General features: G+C 41.2%; 1 protein-coding gene across 1 annotated transcript in view; it reads left to right on the forward strand.

Annotated features, from left to right (window-relative positions):
* Positions 1-563: 563 nt before the first annotated feature.
* Positions 564-20,957, forward strand: part of LOC311231834 (uncharacterized protein) — a gene marked incomplete at its 3' end in the record, with an annotated part of 65,094 nt that continues 44,700 nt past the window's right edge. The window contains exons 1-2 of the mRNA XM_084318456.1: positions 564-652; positions 2,339-2,452. Of these exons, the coding sequence (XP_084174582.1) occupies positions 619-652; positions 2,339-2,452 (148 nt within the window). The 5' untranslated portion in view covers positions 564-618. The remainder of the gene's footprint in view (positions 653-2,338; positions 2,453-20,957) is intronic.

Here is a 20,957-nt window from a genome sequence, read left to right on the forward strand (position 1 = left end):
TTGTACCCATTCTGCAATCTGTTAATAAAGTTTTCAATCAATTCAATCAAAATCCTATGCTGCCTGGCAGTGGCCACGCCCCCCACTAAATGTATTGACAGAAGATTATGACAGAGGAGGTGCCGGATCCGATCAAATAGGTGCCGGTCCCAATCTGGCAGGTCCTGGCACAAATTAAGTCCTGCATTTATGTAATCGGCTTATGCCAACTAATTGGCCAACAGTTCTCATTCTTTTCCCCTCCGTACTGTGATGTGATTGGTGGAGAGAAGCCTCTATATATGTCCTGGCTGACCAGTCAGTTCCAGACTTGGATCTACAGTATGGGCTCTCTGTGACCATCTGCATTTATCCTTGTAGCAAAACTCCAGTTCCAGTAGAAGACGTCCAAGATCACACCTACTAGAATGAAGGAGGAATCAGACCAGCAGGACCTCTGTAAGTCAGAACAAGACTTCCTACTGAAGAGACTTTAGTTTACTCTCCAGACCCAGATGTAAATAAAGACTAGTATGTTGAGTTGTGTTTCCCTCTGTCCCAGATCCACCCAGAGACCTACTGATTATTAAAGAAGAAGATCAGGACGCGCTAGAGCCGCCCAAGGAGACTTCCTTTGAGATGAAGGAGGAGCCCACAGACCACCAGGAGATCAGTACGTTGTTTCTTTCTCTTATCTTGATTTAGGCCATGGTTACACTGCTGAATACAGCAACGTTTTTGTTGCTGAATAATTACGTTTGCTGTCCAAGTTAAAAAGAAACACCGTTTTGGCAGGATAACGCTACTGGCAATGCTGAAATTGTGTTTCCGTTTTGGATACTCGCCAAAACTCGCAGACAATGGTGCCATGTAATCTGCGCAAGCCGGATACGGAGCCGTTGTTGCTCAACGCCCATGCGCAGTAGAGACCTGCACGGTTATTTCCAGTGTTTACAGCAGAGCTGTCCCAAGGAGCTGCGGCTACCATGTGTTGTCAAGTTATTGTTATAAGGAACCCAGTCCAAGCTACAACAGTCTGCATTCCCTTAACAATTGTTTGTATTGAGCCGTATTGTATTGTATTTGTACCCATTCTGCAATCTGTTAAATAAAGTTTACATCCATTCATTCTGCTAGCATTAACGTTACCAAGCTGCTAGCCACAATGCTATACTGTTATACTGACATTTCCCAATCACGTTAGCACGTAAGCTAACAAACTTCGCTGCTAGCCACAATGCTATACTGTTATACTGGCATATTCCAATCACGTTAGCACGTAAGCTAACAAAATCAGCAACAATCTTTTTGTGAGACTAAACTCAGCTCTTGGTGGTCAATTGTGTTGATGTTAGTTTTGTTTCATCAACAAATGAGGCAGAACACAGTGAATGTATCCGTTTTGTTTATTGCACTTTTATTGCACTTTCTTTGCTGAAAAATAAATGCTATGTTGGCTAAATGGCTCACGTGAGGCATTTAAATATGGTAGATTGTTGATTTTTTACAGGAAGTGTATTGGCACATTCAACTTTTCTGATTGGTTGAAAATTGCCTTCATGTTTGAACTACATCGCCACCTACTGCCACCTACTGCTTTGGCATTGTACTACATGTATATACATCACTGTGCTCAGGAGGCAAAAACAATGTCTAACTTGCCTGCCATTACGTTGCGTTCTGAAAAGCGAAACTGACCCTGACAACGAAACGAAAACTGGCCATTAGTGTAACCACAGCCTTAGTCTTCTCCTTCCTCTTTGTCGCCATTGCTTTCTCTCCTCTCATTCTTTAATTTGATCAAACTCAGCCTAACTCTTTGGAGCACTTTATTCTGGTAGCTCTTGTTCACATTCAGCCTAACTATTTGGAGCACTTTATTCTGGTATCTCTTTTATAAATGGAACACCTTTGTCCTGGTTCCCCTGCTGGATTGAATAGCAACCAGGAGAACTAAGCTGATAGAAGGGATCCCAACTGTGATGTATTAAGCCTTAGCTAAAGGGGTCAGTGGTCTTGTTTAACTTAAATAAATGTAATGGAGGAAAAGGAAGTATGTTTGATTTTAAATAAAGTTCAGTATATAAATATAATAATTTGTAAAATAATACTGTAAATACTAGAGTATTTCCTTAGTTGCTTGCTGTCTCCCTCTGCTCCAGATCTACCTCCAACTTCCTATCAATCATGAAAGAAGAGGCTCAGGACTCAATTACATCCTGTTTTAGATTTTGTATAAAGATTAATAATTAAAAAAAACATAGTGTGACAAATCTGTAATTACAGAAGAAATCAGAAAGTGGGCAAATACTTTTCAATGCTACTGTAAGTACTTAGTTGCTGTCTCCCTCTGCTCCAGATCCACCCAGCGACCTACTGATGATTAAGAAAGAAGAGGCTCAGGACACACTAGACCCAACCATGGATATTTCCACTGGGCTGAAGGAGGAGCCCACAGACCATCAGGATATCAGTATGTTACTTTTCTTTTTATTGTCATATTTCTTTCTTTCTTTCTTTCTTTCTTTCTTTCTTTCTTTCTTTCTTTCTTTCTTTCTTTCTTTCTTTCTTTCTTTCTTTCTTTCTTTCTTTCTTTCTTTCTTTCTTTCTTTCTTTCTTTCTTTCTTTCTTTCTTTCTTTCTTTCTTTCTTTCTTTCTTTCTTTCTTTCTTTCTTTCTTTCTCTTTCTTAGACATCTTTTTTAGTCTCTAGATGTGAGGTTAAGAATTTACCTATGTGAATTCTTAAAAATTAATATGATCATTTTTATTCTGTCACCTATTGATTAAGGCTGTAGGGTAGACATCTGCAGGGGCCTGCCATGTCTGCCCCAGCGCTACCCTAGCCTGTAGCATTCAGGCCCGGCCCTACCCTAGCCCGAAAAGTTAAGCAATTATTCGGCCCTAGCCCGACTTAAGCCTGAGGCCAATATTACGATGTGATGACGGACATCACACACACACACACAGACTACCTACGTTACACACACAAATGCTACATTACGACAAAAAATGCACAATGCAATAACGACATAGCTCTGCGGCTAACAACGGCAACAATTACATGCCCACAGGCATGACACTAAAGTGTACCGAAAACCAAAAGGCCAATTAATTTGAGTAAATCAGGATGGACTCACCACTTCACTGTTAGATGAACTTCGGCAACAAAAACTTCTTGCATTGATTAACTTTAACAACTCACAAATCTTCGCCAATCGGCTAAATCCAAGAACAATTATGCAAAACGTTTTACAGTTTATTCCACTCTGCTGTACATTCGCGGGCGCTCTGAAGGAAAATAATGGCATCCACCGTTGATGGCTTCAGCGCTGTTCTCCTCTCCTCCAGCGTTCTTCCTGCGGTGCTGAAATATTGCTTGCTCCAGCTGCTGCTTGCGGGTTTACTCAACACATAGCATGCAAGTCTAGCTAGCAAAGGCAGCTTCTCCATCTCCGACACGCACGCTCTCAGCGGTCTAGCTTGTTGCTTTGATGGAAACACGATGCGAGGGCCTGATTGTGTGCGCGCGCACGACTTGTGTGTAATGTAATTTGTTCCTAATGTGTGCTCAGTGCTCAGTATATTGCGGTATGTGATGATGACACGACACACAAGAGTAATAATTTGTATTTTCAGGCTGTATCGGCGCCTATAGAGTCTGAAAATACAAATAATTCGTGTCATCATCACATACACACATATACTGAGCGCACATTAGGAACAAATGTAACGTTAGCGCCCACCACATCAAGTATGTCTACACAACATATAAGAGTTGTTTGTAGGTCGGAAATGATGGAATAGATTTACCAACAAAAAAGGTGTTTAACCTGCTCATACCTTATTAAAAGCGTGGGGCAGGAGCAGCACGGATAACTTGGTTCTGCATGTATCGTGCTTCCATTCAAACAGATGGCAACACACGTGACGTCAAGTCTCACTCGTGTGAGACTTCCTCTCTAGATACTCTTCAATACCTGGCCAGGGTACTCTTGGGTCCTAGTGCCCCCCCACGTTACACTATATGTCATGCACATGTATTTTATATGTTAATAAAATTGCATTTATCTTTAGTCCTAATTCTGTCACTGTTTGATGTCACAGAAGAAGGGTGTATCCGAAAGCTGTCTACAACATTTGTAACATGTGATGAAAAAGTAAACAAATAATTAACTGTATTATACATTTGTTAATGAAGAATAGGCTTCACTTTAGATTAGGGCACACAATAGCATCTGCAAATGATTTATAGATGTTTTATGAATGTCTTAACAAATCATTTGTTGAACATGAAAAATAAATGGAGATACAGTATAGTCGTTTTTTCATATCCATTTTTCAAAGCATCTACAAATGTGTTACTACACATTAAACAACATTATTTAATGATGAACAAATCAAGTACAAATAATGTTGATAATGAGTTATAAATAATGTAGAACTAATCTGTAAATGTTATACAAATATAGTTATAAATTATTTAATAATCATTTATGAATGTATATAAATGGTTTGTTCATGATTAGTTCATTATCCACTAATTAGTTATAAATACTTTCAAAATGTTATACAAATATAGTTATAAACAATTTAATAATCATTTATGAATGTATATGAATGGTTTGTTCATGATTAGTTCATTATCTACAAATACCTTATAAATGTATTATAACAGGGTGTTATTATAAAGTGCTACCGATCGGTAGCACTTTATAATAACACCCTGTTATAATACATTTATAAGGTATTTGTAGATAATGAACTAATCATGAACAAACCATTTATATACATTCATAAATGGAGGACAGTAGGAGAGCAGGTGTGGTGTGTACGTGGTGCAGCTGGATCTAGAGGACAGTAGGAGAGCAGGTGTGGTGTGTACGTGGTGCAGCTGGATCTAGAGGACAGTAGGAGAGCAGGTGTGGTGTGTACGTGGTGCAGCTGGATCTAGAGGACAGTAAGAGAGCAGGTGTGGTGTGTACGTGGTGCAGCTGGATCTAGAGGACAGTAGGAGAGCAGGTGTGGTGTGTACGTGGTGCAGCTGGATCTAGAGGACAGTAGGAGAGCAGGTGTGGTGTGTACGTGGTGCAGCTGGATCTAGAGGACAGTAGGAGAGCAGGTGTGGTGTGTACGTGGTGCAGCTGGATCTAGAGGACAGTAGGAGAGCAGGTGTGGTGTGTACGTGGTGCAGCTGGATCTAGAGGACAGTAGGAGAGCAGGTCTGGTGTGTACGTATACCTCCAAAAGGCTTTCGACACTGTTAATCACTCCATTCTGATTAGTACATCAGTGAGCTGGATGCAATCCTACCTGGAGGGGAGAGAACAGATAGTGGAGGTAAACGGTACACTATCCCCCCCCCTCCCAGTGAGCTGTGGTGTTCCACAAGGAAGCATTCTAGGACCGTTACTGTTAGTAATTTATGCAAATTACATGTCATCAGCTTGTGACTGCAACTTGTTCCTGTTCGCGGACCACTCAGCCCTGCTGGTCTCTGACAGGGACAAGTTGCAGGTTGAAAAAACCCTCAGCTCTGAACTCGGCAGAATCTGAACCTGGCTCGCTGATAACAAACTATCATTACACCTGGGTAAAACAAATAACAAACTCAGCAAAACCAACGGCTTCTCTGTTACAGTTGGTGACAATATTGTCACAAGGAAAGATGAAATTACCTACCTGGGTTCCATCCTAGTGGCAAATCTTTCCTGTGACAAAATGGCAACCAACGAACAAGATTCTTGTACCAGATCTCCTCTCTGGTAAACAAGAATACCTCGAAGACTCTAACAGGAGCACTCATTCAAGGGACATTGACAGACATTTATAACAGACAAATTCTGCGGAAGTGTGACATCCTCCGCGCACGACACAATTAACACAAGTAGATTTCTTGAACTGATTTTTTTTTAATAACTTTCTTTATTGGAAGAGTTTTCAAAATTATGCAGACAGTTATACATATTATACATCTTCCATTTCCCCCCCCCCCCCATTTCCCTTTCCTATCCCTTAACCCCACCCCACCCCCACGAAGAGCGACAACAAACATACATATAATACATGAAAATACAAAAGAAAAATATGTGACAGAAAAACAAAAAAAAAACAAAAAAAAACATATGATACTAATATAACTGAGATAAAAAGACAAAACAGTTTGAGAAATAAAATAAAAAATAAAGGAAAAAAACAGAGGGGGGGGGGGGGGGGGGCTCAGTCGTCACAACCAGGCAGGGATGTCAAGGATTCTATGTGCTTTAAAAGGGGTCTCCAAGTCTTCTCAAAGGTATTCAGGGAGCCAGTGGGGCCTTTGAGGGAGAATCTGAGCTTTTCAAGATTAATAGATAATAGTAGTTCCTTAACCCACCTATTGTGGGATGGAGGTTGAGTATGTTTCCACTTAAAAAGAATAAGTCGCCTGGCCAATAAAGTGGAGAAGGCAAGAACAGAATGTGACAGTTTGGAGGGTAGAGGTTGCAGAGGAACACCGAACAAGGCCACAAGAGGATCAGGGGTAATAGTAAGGTTGTAGGCTGTGCCGATAGTTTCAAAAATTTCAGACCAGAATGTGGCAAGGCTGGGGCAGGACCAGAACATGTGGGTGTGATCGGCAGGGGATTGTTTGCATCTATTACATGCGTCAGAGATGTTGGGATACATTCGAGAGAGTCTCGAGTTTGTGTAGTGGACTTTGTGTATAACCTTGCACTGTGTGAGGCCGTGTCTCGCACAGATGGAAGATGAGTGGACAGAGTCCAATGCCCAACTCCAATACTCATCAGACAGTTCAATTCCCAGCTCCCGCTCCCACGAGTTCTTAGGGCCGGTTCCTGGGGTATCCGTAGCGGAGCTAATGAGGTTGTAGATGTTGGAGATTAGCCGTTTTTTTTCCGGGTTAAGAACCATTAGTGAATCTATAAGGGTTTCAGGGGGCCGACTAGGGAATTTGGGGTTCTGGTTCTGTGTGAAGTGCCTAATTTCCTGGAGAATTGGAGCGATGGATGTAGAGAATGACTTAAAAAATTCCACAGTGAACCCATCTGGGCCCGGTGTTTTACCATTCTGTAGAGACGTAATTGCTTCCAGTACTTCTGTAATCTTAATCGGACCGCCCAGTGCCTTAGCTAGGTCTTGATCAATATTGGGGAAGGCAATCTCCTCTAGAGGGTTGTCCCCTTCCCATATGTCTGAAGAACACTGTGAGGTATACAGTTCTGAATAAAAGGCAAGGAACGTTTTATTAATCTCTACAGGGTCTAAAATAACATCACCAGTCGTGGATCGGATCTTGGGGATCAGTCTGGATAGGGATGTGGCACGTGCTTGGTGAGCAAGCAGTCTCCCCGCCTTGTCACCAAATTCAAAGAACCGCTGTTTGGTCAAGAATAGCTGCTTCTGCGTTTTATTTGTGGTCAGTAAATTGAATTTAGATTGGAGTTGAAGACGTTCTTTATAAAGGGCCGGGGTAGGGGCTGAGGCGTAAAGGCTATCGACCCTAGCTATATGTTCTGCGGTTGCAGTCAGTTCAGCTCTTTCGGTTTTATTTAAGATGGAGATAAAAGAAATTGCCTGACCCCGCATATATGCCTTAAAGGTTTCCCATAAGGTGCACCTAGAGATTTCGGGAAAGTCATTGGTGTCTATAAATAAGGAAATCTGTACCTCAAGAAATTCCTTGAAAGGAGTTTGGGCCAACATTGATGAGTTGAGCCTCCATTGTCGGAAAGGGGGAACATATCTAGAAAAGGTAATATCGACTGAGGTGGGGGCGTGGTCTGAGATCACAATACTGTGGTACTCACAGGAATGTACATCTGACGGGTAGCGGTTGTCCAAAAGGAAGAAGTCAATACGCGAATAAGAGTGGTGTACATGTGAGAAAAAAGAAAAAGCTTTATTTGAATGTGGTTTAGCTCTCCAGGGGTCGAATAAATCTAAACTATTTTTATATGTGTTGAGAATTTTAGCTGATTTGGATATGAAGTGGGGGTTGGACAACGACCTATCTAAGGTGGGGTCCTGTACCAGATTAAAGTCACCACCGATAATTAAATAGTGGTCATCTACCTTGGGAAAGGAGGAGAAGAAATTGGATATGAATTTGTCATCATCCCAGTTAGGTGCATAGACACATGCCATAATCACAGGTGTACCACATAGCCTACCTGAAATAATCACAAATCGTCCATTAGGGTCTTCAATAGAATTTGATAACTCGAAGGGGATATTTTTATTTATAAGGATGGCAGCACCTCTTGCTCTAGCTGAGAATTTAGAATGAAATATATTCCCTATCCAGGGGCGCTTGATTCGATGAACCTCTGTCGACCGAAGATGAGTTTCCTGCAAAAAGAAAATGTCACCCCTGAGTTGCTTTAGATGATTCATTACTTTATTAATTTTTACAGGCTGGTTGGCACCCTTCAGATTCCAAGAGATAAAGCGAAGCTTCTTACCCTGACCAATCATATTGAGATTTTATGTAGGGAGACACGACATTCCAAGACCTGATGAGATTTCTGAGCCAAAGGAAGAGGGAAGGGGGGGAGGGGGGAAACAAACAATAACAATATACCTACATCCGCCCTTGTCCATATCCCACCCCTCCAAATCCACCCGTACGAACCCACCCATGTGTCTATCTCCCCCCCCTACATGCCCACCCACCTCCCCTCTATACTCCCAGCAGGATAGCTTTCCTACTTTTATAACTTCTCCTATCTGGAGATTACGCTGCATCCCACCTGGTGTGGGATGTGCATAAAGTCCCCCCTGTGTCTCCCGAGTTTCGTGGTCTCTGTCCAGCAGAGAGATTTTTACAACTTTTTGAACTAAACCTATAAACTGAAGCTATGGCATCAGACATGGCCACAAGTAAATGTCTCACCTTTAGCAGATGGACTTTATATGAACTAATAACTGCAATAAAGTGCATATACGTATTGCACGTGTGCCTGTGTTAATGCTGCACTTACACACCTGAAATGGGCTTAGAGTAAAAATAATAATAAGTGTGTGCGTGCACCTGCTGCCCATGCATAAATAAAAAATAAAAATAAAAAAAAGGCTTTAGATGAAATAGTAAATGCAATATTCATACCAACGCAGTGAATGGGCTTTAAGCGAAATCATATTAAATGCATGCGTATATGTGCTGCACCTATCTGCGCAGTAAGTAGGCTTTTTAGGAGAAATAATAATAAATGCATACATACTGTGTGTTCACACATACACACACACATGCCTGTCCAGGAATGCATGTGTACTCACACACATTCATATAGCCATGTGCATGCAAACAAGCCTACCAGTACCACACTAATTGTCAAAAATTCATGTTCTTGGAGAGCTAATACCACAATGACCACATGTAGCCTAAAAAGTATAATGTCCACAGTAATCAAATAGGCTTTAGATTAAATAATAGGAAGTAGATATACATGTATGTACACACACCCTCAGACACAAATAGGCTTTATATGTGCAGTAATAAGCATGAATGCCCACAAACACATACCTATACACACATCCACAAATAAAAAAAAAACAAATAAAAACCGACAAGGTTAAATGCCAAAAGGTTTAGATTCTCTCTCTCCCCTCAGCCTAACTCTACTTGAATGATAGACAATCTGCTGTCTGGTAGAGAGTGGCGAGAGAGAAAATAAAAGAGAAAAATGAATAATGTGTTAACCTTGTTGTATTCTGCAGATTATAGTATTAATCCCAATATAAATGGGTTGAGGTCTGTGCGGCAAGGTCGTGAGCAACAGTCTGGGTTCATATGACAACGTTTTTTAAATTAAATACCTAAGCCATGGATCTTTGCCAAATTAATAGCATGAGTAGGTGGTGTGCGTGGCCCATCCATGATCGAACGTCAGACCTCAGATGGTAGAGCCGTGAAACTAAGAAGATTAGTGTGACAAACTGTTTTTACCATAATTCGTTTTGATAGAATATTGCGTGACTCACTTGATCACACAGTTTGCCTATATACTTTAATTAAGTGTCTCGAAAAAAAAAAAAAAAGCGAACAACAAGCTGTAATAATAATAATAATAATAATAAAAAAAAAGAGAACAGTAGTGAATATGGTCGTGATAATAATAATGACAATAATAATAACACTAAGCAAAACACGTTACATTAAAGTATGTTGCGTGACACACTTGATAGAGTTTGCATACTTTGATTAAGTGTCTCGAAAAAAGCTAATAACAAGCTGCAATAATAATAATAATAAAAAAATAAATAAAAAAAAGACAGTAGTGAAGATGATCATGATAATGATAATAATAATAATGACAATAATAACACTAAACAAAACCCGCTATATTAAAGTATGGCAAGAGGCTTGACGAGCGAAACTAAATCAATACAGCTGCACTGTATTAATCAACAAGCTACTGCACAGCATAACCAAATTGACTGTTCTAATTCAACACAGTAGATCATTAATTAAATATATTAATATAAATATTCAGTAGGCTCCTATGCAGTTCTTTAGTGATCGATTATCCTCCAATAATAGTAGGCATAGCATTGGTGAAGTAAAATAGAAAAAAACGTTCAAATGTTCAGAGATACATAACCAATTGACTGCTCTAATTCAACACCGTAGATCATTAATTAAATATAAATATGGCTATGGGCAAATGCCTATGGGTGGAAAAAAAATTAAGTAAAGAGATAGAAGTTCAAATGTTCATAGAACAGTCACTTATCTTGATCCGTTGGTTGTCATCTGTTCAACAGTTGCTGGGCCGCTTTTATTAGTTTTCTGATGAAGATTGTTCTGCTTGAGAAACAAATCAGCGTCCTCTTTTGAATGACACATCACCTGCTTCCCTTTGAAGTCGATCTGTAATGATGTGGGCCAGCGCATTCTATAGACAATGCCATTGTCTTGTAGGGCGATTTTGGCCTCGAGAAACATCTCCTTTCTCATCTTTTGAATGGCCGGTGGGATGTCCTGAAAGATTTGGATTTTGGCACCTTCAAATGTGAGGGACCGCTTTTCCCTAGCCAGTTGTTGAATTGTATTCTTCTCTTGGAGACGGAGAAAGCGAACCCAAACATTACGAGGCGGGCGGCCTGCAGGTGGACGTGTGTTCGGGGCCCGGTGCGCTGTTTGTAGCTCGATGCGCCTCGGGAACGCGTCAGGGCCGAACAGGTTCGAGAAGAACGTCTCGAAAAATGCGGTTGGGTCGGGACCTTCTCTCCCCTCGGGAAGGCCGTGGATTTTAAGGTTAAACCTTCTGCTGCGATTTTCCAGGTCGATATTCCTCTCCGTCAGGTATGATATTTCTTTTTCTAATTTGTGGAGTCGGCTGTCAGCTTGTTGGGTGTGGTCCTCCACGTCGCTGACGCGCTGTTCCATAGTATCGACTCTTGTTGTCAAACCTGTCAGCTTTCCATCCATGGCTGTCAATGCAGATTGGATTTGATCCACTTGTTTGGCGATTTTGTTAGAGACATCAGTCCCGTCTTTAATAGCCTTCATTAGGTCACCTAGATTTAATTCCGCTGAGTCTGTCATGACTGTTGGCGGCGTGTGACGTATGCGTCGTCTTGGCTGTATGTCTACAAGCGTGTCGGGAGGGCCTTGGCTCCGTAGTCCTTTACTCATTTAATAAATGACATTTAAATTAAATCCGACAATAAACGAAATGTCTAAGCAGATAGGGCGGTTTCAGTGTAAAAGTGGCATTCGTCAATTCTTTAGGCAAGCATTAAGTTGCTATAATAAGATTGGCATCGGGAGCACAGGGAGCGTGCGACTACTCTAGCACTGCATCTCGCTCTCTCCCGACCTCGAACTGATTTTAATGAAGCTTTGTCCAATCTCCATCCAAACCTTCATCCAAACCGTAAAATCGCATTGGCTGCGTGCCAGTATAAGAGAACATCGATACGTTCTGGTGTTGTGTCTTTAATCTTTGTCTTGGTAGATTGTCTTGGTAGATTGTCTTTTAATTGTTGGGATTGACAGAAAAGTCAATATATCCATCCCTCAGTCATGTCGGGACTCAAGAGAAGGAAGGCGGAAACACGTCACCGGATATTAAGTGGACCAAGTCTCGTGAGACAAAAATAATTGCACAAACAAATAGAAATCATGCGCCACTCATATATCTTATATAAACTCATATGAAATACAATGAAATACAACCATGTGTATTATTATTAATATGCAAAGATAAACATATAAAATTGTAAACGAATATAACTATATTAACCAACTGTTAACCATAGCTGCAGTTACAGGAAGGCTCAGATGATCTTAGACAGCTCTGACCATCCTCTCTTGGAGGAGTTTGTCCCCCTCCACTCTGGCAGGAGATATAGGCTCCCCAGGCTAAAGAGCAACAGATTAAAATGTCTGTACATCTCCAGGGCACTAAATGCACTTAACTTCCTTTAAAATAACAGTAATGCATTTTCCTTTTCTTTTTCCTGGTTGGATTTCTGTAAGATGTGATGTTTCTTGTGTTGTGTTATTTGTTGTTGTTGTCTCTACCACTGCTGCAAAGCAAATTTCCCCTTGAGGGACAATAAAGTCTGAACTGAACTGGTACTACGCCTATGCTTGCACCTCATGGTACCAAAACACCTCAAAGGCCCTAAAAACAAGACTACAAACATCACAAAACAAACTGGTCAGACTACTGCTTGGCCTTACTCCTAAAACCAACCTCACTCCTGCCAATTTTGACAACCTAGGATGGCTTAGAGTAGACGACAGAGTACAGCAACTTGCAATGGGCCTGGTCTACAAGATACACTACACGACTAAGATACCCATGTACATGTCAAAATACTTCCCAAATGTCAGTGAATACCACGACCACAACACCAGAGGGAGCTCCACAAATCATGTTAAACCGAGATTCAGCTCAAACAAGGGACTAAACACGTTTAGCAATTATGCCTCATCAATGTGGAACGCCCTACCCAAAGCTGTAAAGGAATGTGAATCACTACCCACTTTCAAAACCACTCTCAAAGATCACCTACGGGAGACTGCAATTCGAAACTGGCCCCTGTAAATGTCCTAACCCAGGGGTGCCCAACCTTTTTTGAACCAAGATCTACTTTTTAATTTGCCACCTAGCCGAGAGCTACCAGCCCAAATTTGTCCTACTCTCGGCTAAGATAAGATAAGATATTCCTTTATTGATCCCCTTGGGGAAATTCAGGCATAATAGCAGCATGGGGGAAGGGGGTACAGGTAGTAAAAACAACACAAGCAGTGTAAACAAATAGGTCAATATAATTGACTATCTAACTAACTGAAAAATATATTCAGTGTCATAAGGTGCATAAGGCTAGTATTAGTAGTAATAGTATTACCCATTCAATATGCACATGACAGAAAATATTATATGGCATATATTATGGCATATATTATATACCCATTCAATATGCACATGACAGAAAATATTATATGCCATATAATATTTTCTGTCATGTGCATATTGAATGGGTATATAATATAATATGCTATTTTATATATCATTGTAACAGTGTAGTGTAGGAATTACAAGAATGACAAGACTGTAACTGTAACTTCTCACGTTTATTTCACACTCTGCATACACACTGACAACACACACACACTCAGTTCAATGGGCATGAGAAAACATGTGTTTACATTGCCAAAGCAAAAGTGGAACAATACAATCAAAACAAAAATATATGTACAATTAAAAGGGAATAGGAATGATGTGTAAACAGCTGTCACATTGCAAAATGGAATACAATCAAAAAACAATTCCACAAAAAGGTCTGTCAACACTCAACAGTCACTGATAGTTCTCCTTTATCTTGTTTTTTTTTTAATTAAATGTCTCTTAGTGAGAACGCTGGCACTGGGAAGAGGTAGCTAGTTTTTCAAAGTCTGGGTTGTAGGAGCTGGTTGCAAGCCTCAGGCAGTCCACAAGATGGTCATCTGTCAATGTGGTTCTGTACTTGGACTTGATGATCTCTTCATGTGAGAGAAAGCAGACTAACACAGGTAGGTTGATCCAAAAAATGCTGTTAAGCTCGTCGGAGGGTCCTGGCTCTGGCGGCAGTGAAGTCTTGCTTGCGTTGTTGAAAAGTAGCGTCCTCTGAATGAACCTCTTTTTAGCTGGTGGTGTTCCATTCATTTTGCAGTTTCGAGTGACTCAAGGCTGGTCTCAGAGCCATGTTTATACTGTACCTGCCAGGTGATGGGCCCGACCTCCACTCATGCCACTCCATGAAAACAAAGGCATCAATTTGCATCCCTATGGGTGAAGCTCGCTGTCCGGAATGTACGGAATGTAGACGGTATCGATTGGCTCAGGCTGCCGACTGCCTGTTATACACAGGACTGCTCGAACGTGTGTTGTCCTCCCCTCCAAATCAAATCAAATTAAATAATCTCACGGTCTACTTGAAACCAGCGCGCGATCTACCGATCGATCGCGATCGACTGGTTGGGCACGACTGTCCTAACCCAACCCCCTCCAATCTACAGTAAATGACCTAACCCAAGAATACACAAGACCCTCTTCTTAGAACCAAGTATGGTTTCGTCGATATTCCAATGTACAGTTTTGCTTGTACAGTTTCCCCCACCCCGCCTACCCAACCCAATTCCAATGTACAGTTTTGCTTGTACAATTGTACAGTTTCCCCCCCCCCCTCCACCCCACCTACCCAACTTCCTCCAATGTAGAGTTTCTACGTCAAATGTATATACTCTCTTTTTAGACTCTTTTTTGTATCACAAACAGTACTGTATTTGCAAATCTGGTATGTCAGAAATGTATAGATGTAGCAGTACTGTCTATCTGTATGTCGTGTATGTCATATATGTTATGATGAATTGAAAATGGGGGACCCTGATGTAAACAAGACAAAAGTATTTTTCTGGTCTGCATCATTTTAGCAGTTGTTTGTATTGAGCCCTACTGTATTGTGCCCATTCTGCAATCTGTTAATAAAGTTTTCAATCAAGTCTATGTGCGTGCAGGAGTCCTGAGACGGTGAGACATGTTTTCTTAGAGTGCAGCAAACACAGTCTTGGAAGGGAAGCATTCTATAGAACTTTGTCCAATGTGGGAGTTAGGTCCTTTTCTTTCTCTTCTTTCTTTGGCCTGAGTGAGAATCACCAACTGATCACTGAAGCAGTTCTGAAATTCTTGCACGACACAGACATCTATAGCAGAATATAAAGTGCTGCTTATAAATATAAATGGGGGACCCTGATGTAAACAAAACGAAAGTATTTTTCTGGTCTGCATCCCCTTAACAATTGTTTGTATTGAGCCGTACTGTATTGTACCCATCATGCAATCTGTTAATAACGTTTTCAATCAATCAATCAATCATGTTTAGAAAACTGAACATGAGTTATTTCTGTAAATCCGTCCAGCGGAGGGCAGTAATGCGCCATACTGCCGGACATTTTAAAGAGGAAGAAGAGGTTCCTGCAGTGAGTGTGGTCCTGTTGCTGCTGCTGCTGCAGTCCTCTGTCCTGATCGCGTTTCTAGTGGGACTGACATCTGAGCCCCGTCCTCCTGGTGATGGAGGCTCGTCAGCTAGTGACTGACATGTGTTTTCTAGCTGCATGGAGAGAGTGTTTGAGGGGAGTTCTCCTCTTACTGTGTTCTTAGCAGCGTCCACAGCTGCTTCTTGCTCCTGGGGCTTGATGTTAGCTAGTTAGCAGAGCCAGTCATTATCTCTCTCTAGTCTGGTTTCCACTGCTCCTGTTTCTCAGGGGATGCTGTTTGTTTTCGCTCTTGCTCCACGTTCATTGCAATAGTTACTATTATGTGTATATTTCGGTAGTTTTCCCCTCTGTATCTGGGGCTAGTGTTCCCTTAGCTGCGGCTAGTGTTAGCTTAGTCGACTAGATGGCCTCCATTGTCTCACATTTGATTTGACTGATTGATTGATTGAAAATTGTATTAACAGATTGCAGAATGGGTACAATACAGTACGGCTCAATACACACAATTGTTAAGGGGATGCAGACCAGAGAAAGACTTTTGTCTTGTTTACATCAGGGTCCTCCATTTTCAATTCATAACATTTATGACATACATCACATACAGACAGTACTGTTACATCCAGACATTTATGACATACCACATCTACAAATATACAGCAGTGTTTAAGAGTACAACGCCTGTCACATAGACCCTGACGTTGGAAACTCTGATTAAGAGACAGAGTTTCTAAAAAGAGAGTATATACATTTGAGGGGGAAGAAACTGTACATTGGAGGGGGTTTGGTAGGTGTGGGGGGGGGGACTGTACATTGGAGGGGGTTGGGTTAGGACATTTACAGGGGCCAGTTTAGAATGGCAGTCTCCCGTATGTGCTCTTTGAGAGCGGTTTTGAAAAGTGGGTAGTGATTCACATTCCTTTACAGCTGTGGGTAGAGCGTTCCGCATGGATGTGGCATAATTGCGAAACGTGTTTAGTCCCTTGTTTGAGCCGAATCTGGGTTTAACATGATTTGTGGAGCTGCCTCTGGTGTTGTGGTCATGGTATTCACTGACCTTTGGGAAGTATTTTGACATGTACATGGGTATGTAGTACTGTAGTGTATCTTGTAGACCAGGCCCATTGCAAGTTGCTGTACTCTGTTGTCTACTCAAGCCATCCTAGGTTGTCAAAGTGGGCAGGGGTGAGGTGGGTTTTTAGGAGTAAGGTTAAGCAGTAGTCAGGGGTCGGCAACCTGCGGCTCCCTGGCCAAAAAGAAAAATTATAATAAATGTTACATTTTTTTTGTATCTCTTATTTTGGAGATCGATGTCATACTGTGACACTGAAATGAAAAAATATTTCATCAACTAAAATATACAGTACGTCACACCCCGCGCCTCTCCCTGCTGTCTGCAAGTGGCTAATCTTGAGTTTCCGACCCCCAGTAAGCTAACCATGGATAAATCCAAAAAAAGGAAAGTCTGAGGAAAATAGAGGGTTTAATTCAGTGTGGACAGATTAATTTGCTTTCACGACTAACGATGCAGGTTTACCTGTATGCCTGATATGTGGTGAGAAATTTGCAAACAACAAAAAAAAAGATTTTTATTTTATAGATTTTCCACAAATAAGGGAAGGACTCAAATAGAGCTGCATAGTTCAGGGTTTTATTTCAAAGTAGGTCTACACATGGTAGTCTTTTTTCAAAGTGGACTACTTTTTATTTTATAAATGTTCCACAAATAAGGGAAAGACTCAAATATACCTGCATAGTTCAAATCAAATCAAATTTATTTATAAGGCCCGACAACACACGTTAATGTCCCCATGGGCCGTACATGTCTTCTTTAAACCAGTCAAGAAGAAAACATAACAATGAGTTTCAGGGTTCAGGGTTTTATTTCAAAGTAGGTCTACAAATGCCAGTGTTTTTCTCCTCTTCTGTGTTTTATTTCAAAGTAGGTCTACACATTAGGGATGCACCGAATATTCGGCCACCCAAAATTATCGGTCGAAAATTGTTAGAAAAAGGCACTTCCGGCTTTCGGCCGAAAGGGTTTTAGCACCGAAAATATATCACAGAATGTCAAAGAACGTGTTGTTGTGATGACGTAATCAAAACGCGGCTTCACTCATTACATGCGCAACGTGAGCTCTTCAGTCCTGCGTTCTGAAGCCTGTGATAACTCCTCTTGGGACTCGCGCTGTTTCTATGTAAACTCTGCGAGCAACTTGTCCAATAAATGCGTCTTTAACATGCTTTATATCCTCGCCATTACTATATGCCTGTCGCGGTTAAAAACCTTTTTAACTAACGTTAGCGTTAAGCTAGCTAACAAGCTTCCATTCCTCACCCTCACCAGTCTCTCTTAACCCTTTGAGTGCCAACGACGAGATTTCTCGTTAGTTCATGCCAACCGTCAAGTGCCAGAGAGACGATAGATCTAGTTTTTTATCGTTTCCATTCATTTTTTATCAATCTAGCCTCACGTTACCAGTGGGGATCTGTCTGAACTCGAACAGGGAAAATACCGCCCCCTATCCTCTCTCCGGATGGTACTGCACCGCTTTGGATTGGATTGTATGAAACGCATGGAGAAAAAAAAGTCCTGCTTCCACATTTGACTTGTCAGACAAGTAACCGGAGACGATCCAATCGCCCACCACCAGAACAGCGGAAAATGTGTGTTTCCAGTACCCAGCGTTGGATCAATAAACGTGATCGATATTTGGAATGGCGATCAGGAATTGGAATAATCTTTTTGGAAAACATCTGATCTGAGGTAAGGAATCTATTTTACCAGTCTTTATCACAGAATCTTCAGAAATGTTCTGAAACTTTCAAAAAACGAGCGTTTTTCAAAATGGTATAAAGCGGAAATGAACCGATTTAAAAAAAATAAAAAAAATAAAAAAATAATAATAATAATTCGTTTCGACAATGTTGACTGCAAACAAGTCATTGATAAGCGACGGCCATATTAGACACATAGCCATAATTTAAGATATAGTTTATGCGTTCGCAAATATGAGAGCTCTGTCATTGAAGTGGGTGGTGGCACGCAACAGGGTTCCGGGGCACCGGACCCGTGGCACTCAAAGTGTTAAGCAACGCCATCCCCCGCTAAGAGTCACGGGAGATGTAGTAAATACAACAGTCCTTCCGTGTAGGCTAGAAAGCCGTGAATTATGACAGTAGTTCAAGTTTCTTTATTAGTTGTCATACAAAAATACAGAGTACTTTTATATAAAATGCTTACTGTAGCCACTACAGTAACATAATTAAGTCTGCTATAAGCTATTCTCCCTCTCATGTGTGCAGATCTTTATGCAGTTTTAAAGCACCGTGGCTTTGTTCTGAATGCACTTTGTTGTAGTTATCCTACAGAGAAAAGAAAATGCACTTGACTTTAATGCACATTTTGTTGTATGCAAAGAGAAAATGTTTAAATTGTACAATCTTTCAGCAGTCAGTCTGGAATTAATGTATGCATTCAAATGTGCTGAATAAATGTTTTATGGACCCATAATAGTGATTATTAATATTATTTAAGTTAAGTTTTGCCATAATCATGTCTTTTGTCATAATCAGGTAGCTGAGGGCGGTTAGGTGGCCGAGCGGAGATTGCGTTCGTCACCAACCCCGGAGCTGTGAGCTGGATTCGCCTGTTCGGATCCAGCTCACAGCTCCGGGGTTGTCACCAGCTTGGCTGGCCGTCTGCACTAATACAATTGGCTGTATTAGAGGGTGGGAGAAGCTGGCGGGGTGGGTCCGGGTCGTTGTAAACAGCGACTCCTACAGTTCGGTCGGGGCACCTGCTAAGCGCGGATAGGACTTGAGGGGGATAGTGTGATCCTCCCACACGCTACGCCCTCTCGATGAGAATCCGCGCTGCCAGGTGAAAAGAAGCGGTGATTGGCTGGACGTGTGTCAGAGGAAGCACGTGGTAGCCTCCACTCTCCCAGATGATCTGACTGTGGGGGGTAAGTGCACAGCGACCAGGAAGGGACTGGGAATTGGCATACGACTAACATTGGGATGGGAGAAAATCGGAGGAAAATGGAGGGGGAAAAAGACCAATAAAAAAAAATAATAATCAGGTAGCTGAACAAAAAAAAATACATATTATTTCTATTCATCATTTTCGGCCTTTCGGCATTCGGCCAACTGTTTCCTATTTTCGGTATCGGTTTCGGCCAAGAATTTCCAATTCGGTGCATCCCTACTACACATGGTAGTCTTTTTTAAAAGTGGACTACTTTTTATTTTATAAATGTTCCACAAATAAGGGAAGGACTCAAATATACCTGAATAGTTCAGGGTTTTATTTCAAAGTCGGTCTACAGACACCAGTGTTTTGTCTCCTCTTCTGTGTTTTATTTAAAAATAGGTCTACACAGCCAGTATTTTTTCTCCTCTTCATAAGAGTTCTAGGTTTTCCTTTGTTATTATAACGGGTAAAAACAGCAATAACATTTTTCTTTTCATTGCTTTATAATTCCATTAATGCAACAAACTGTGTGCTATAAGTATAAAGTATAATAAATAGCTAATTACTTTGGGTATGCAATTGTTAGGCGTTTTATGTGGGGTATGCTTGGGGATAACTATATATAAAATGTTATACACTGTTATCTTAATTTTAAGGGTAAATTGGTTTTGCGGCTCCAGAGGAATTTTATTTTGTGGGAGGGGGGGAAATGGCTCTTTTGATAATAAAGGTTGCTGACCCCTGTTCTATATTATAACTATGGAGACAATACTATGGCTCATTTGACAGTCACTATCTATCGTCCAACATGTATTCTTTTTTAATTTTTTCATGTATATGTTGGTGTGTTATCCCGTGGTTCGGGCTAATTCCTGGAAGCTGAGTTATGGAGCGCTATGTGCATTTTGAGAAAGTCGTTTGCCTTGCTTGCCTGGACACGATATTATTTCCTAATCAAAGGTATATAATAGGTATTATGTTTCATCATGAAAGCATCAAGGGGGGGGGGGGGGGGGGCGTTTTGTGATGATCTGGTCATCAGCAACGGCATACGTTTTGAATACTACATACCAGGGCTGTATAGTGCGACGAGGGCATTGCATATTGCGCCAGAATTGTACCTGTGCGAGTAGAAACAAATATTTGGGGGCACTTTTGCGAGTACTGATTTCAACCCTCTCATTCGCATTCACTCCACTTTCCAGAGGAATTTAAACGTCGCAAATCTTGTTGGCCATTTTTTTATATCTCTCCTCCCTCTGTCTCTCTCCGTCTGCCCCGAGGAGCGGGCTGTTACAGTAGTTACACACTAAAACGCTCACACTCACACATGCATACGGGTACTTGAGAGGTGCAGCTGTGTGTGCTGAAGCAGAGCAGAGCTCACCATAGCGGAGAAAACGAAACGTTCAAAAAAAGCATGCATAGCGCGACCCGTGTAACGTTAAGTAACTTGTGTTCCGCAGGGAAAGACCGTTCATCACTGTATACAACTTTGTTTAATCCAAATATCCATT

Source organism: Notolepis coatsorum (genome assembly GCF_963971535.1).
Source record: "Notolepis coatsorum genome assembly, chromosome: 7".
In the NCBI taxonomy this organism is placed as follows: Eukaryota; Metazoa; Chordata; class Actinopteri; order Aulopiformes; family Paralepididae; genus Notolepis; species Notolepis coatsorum.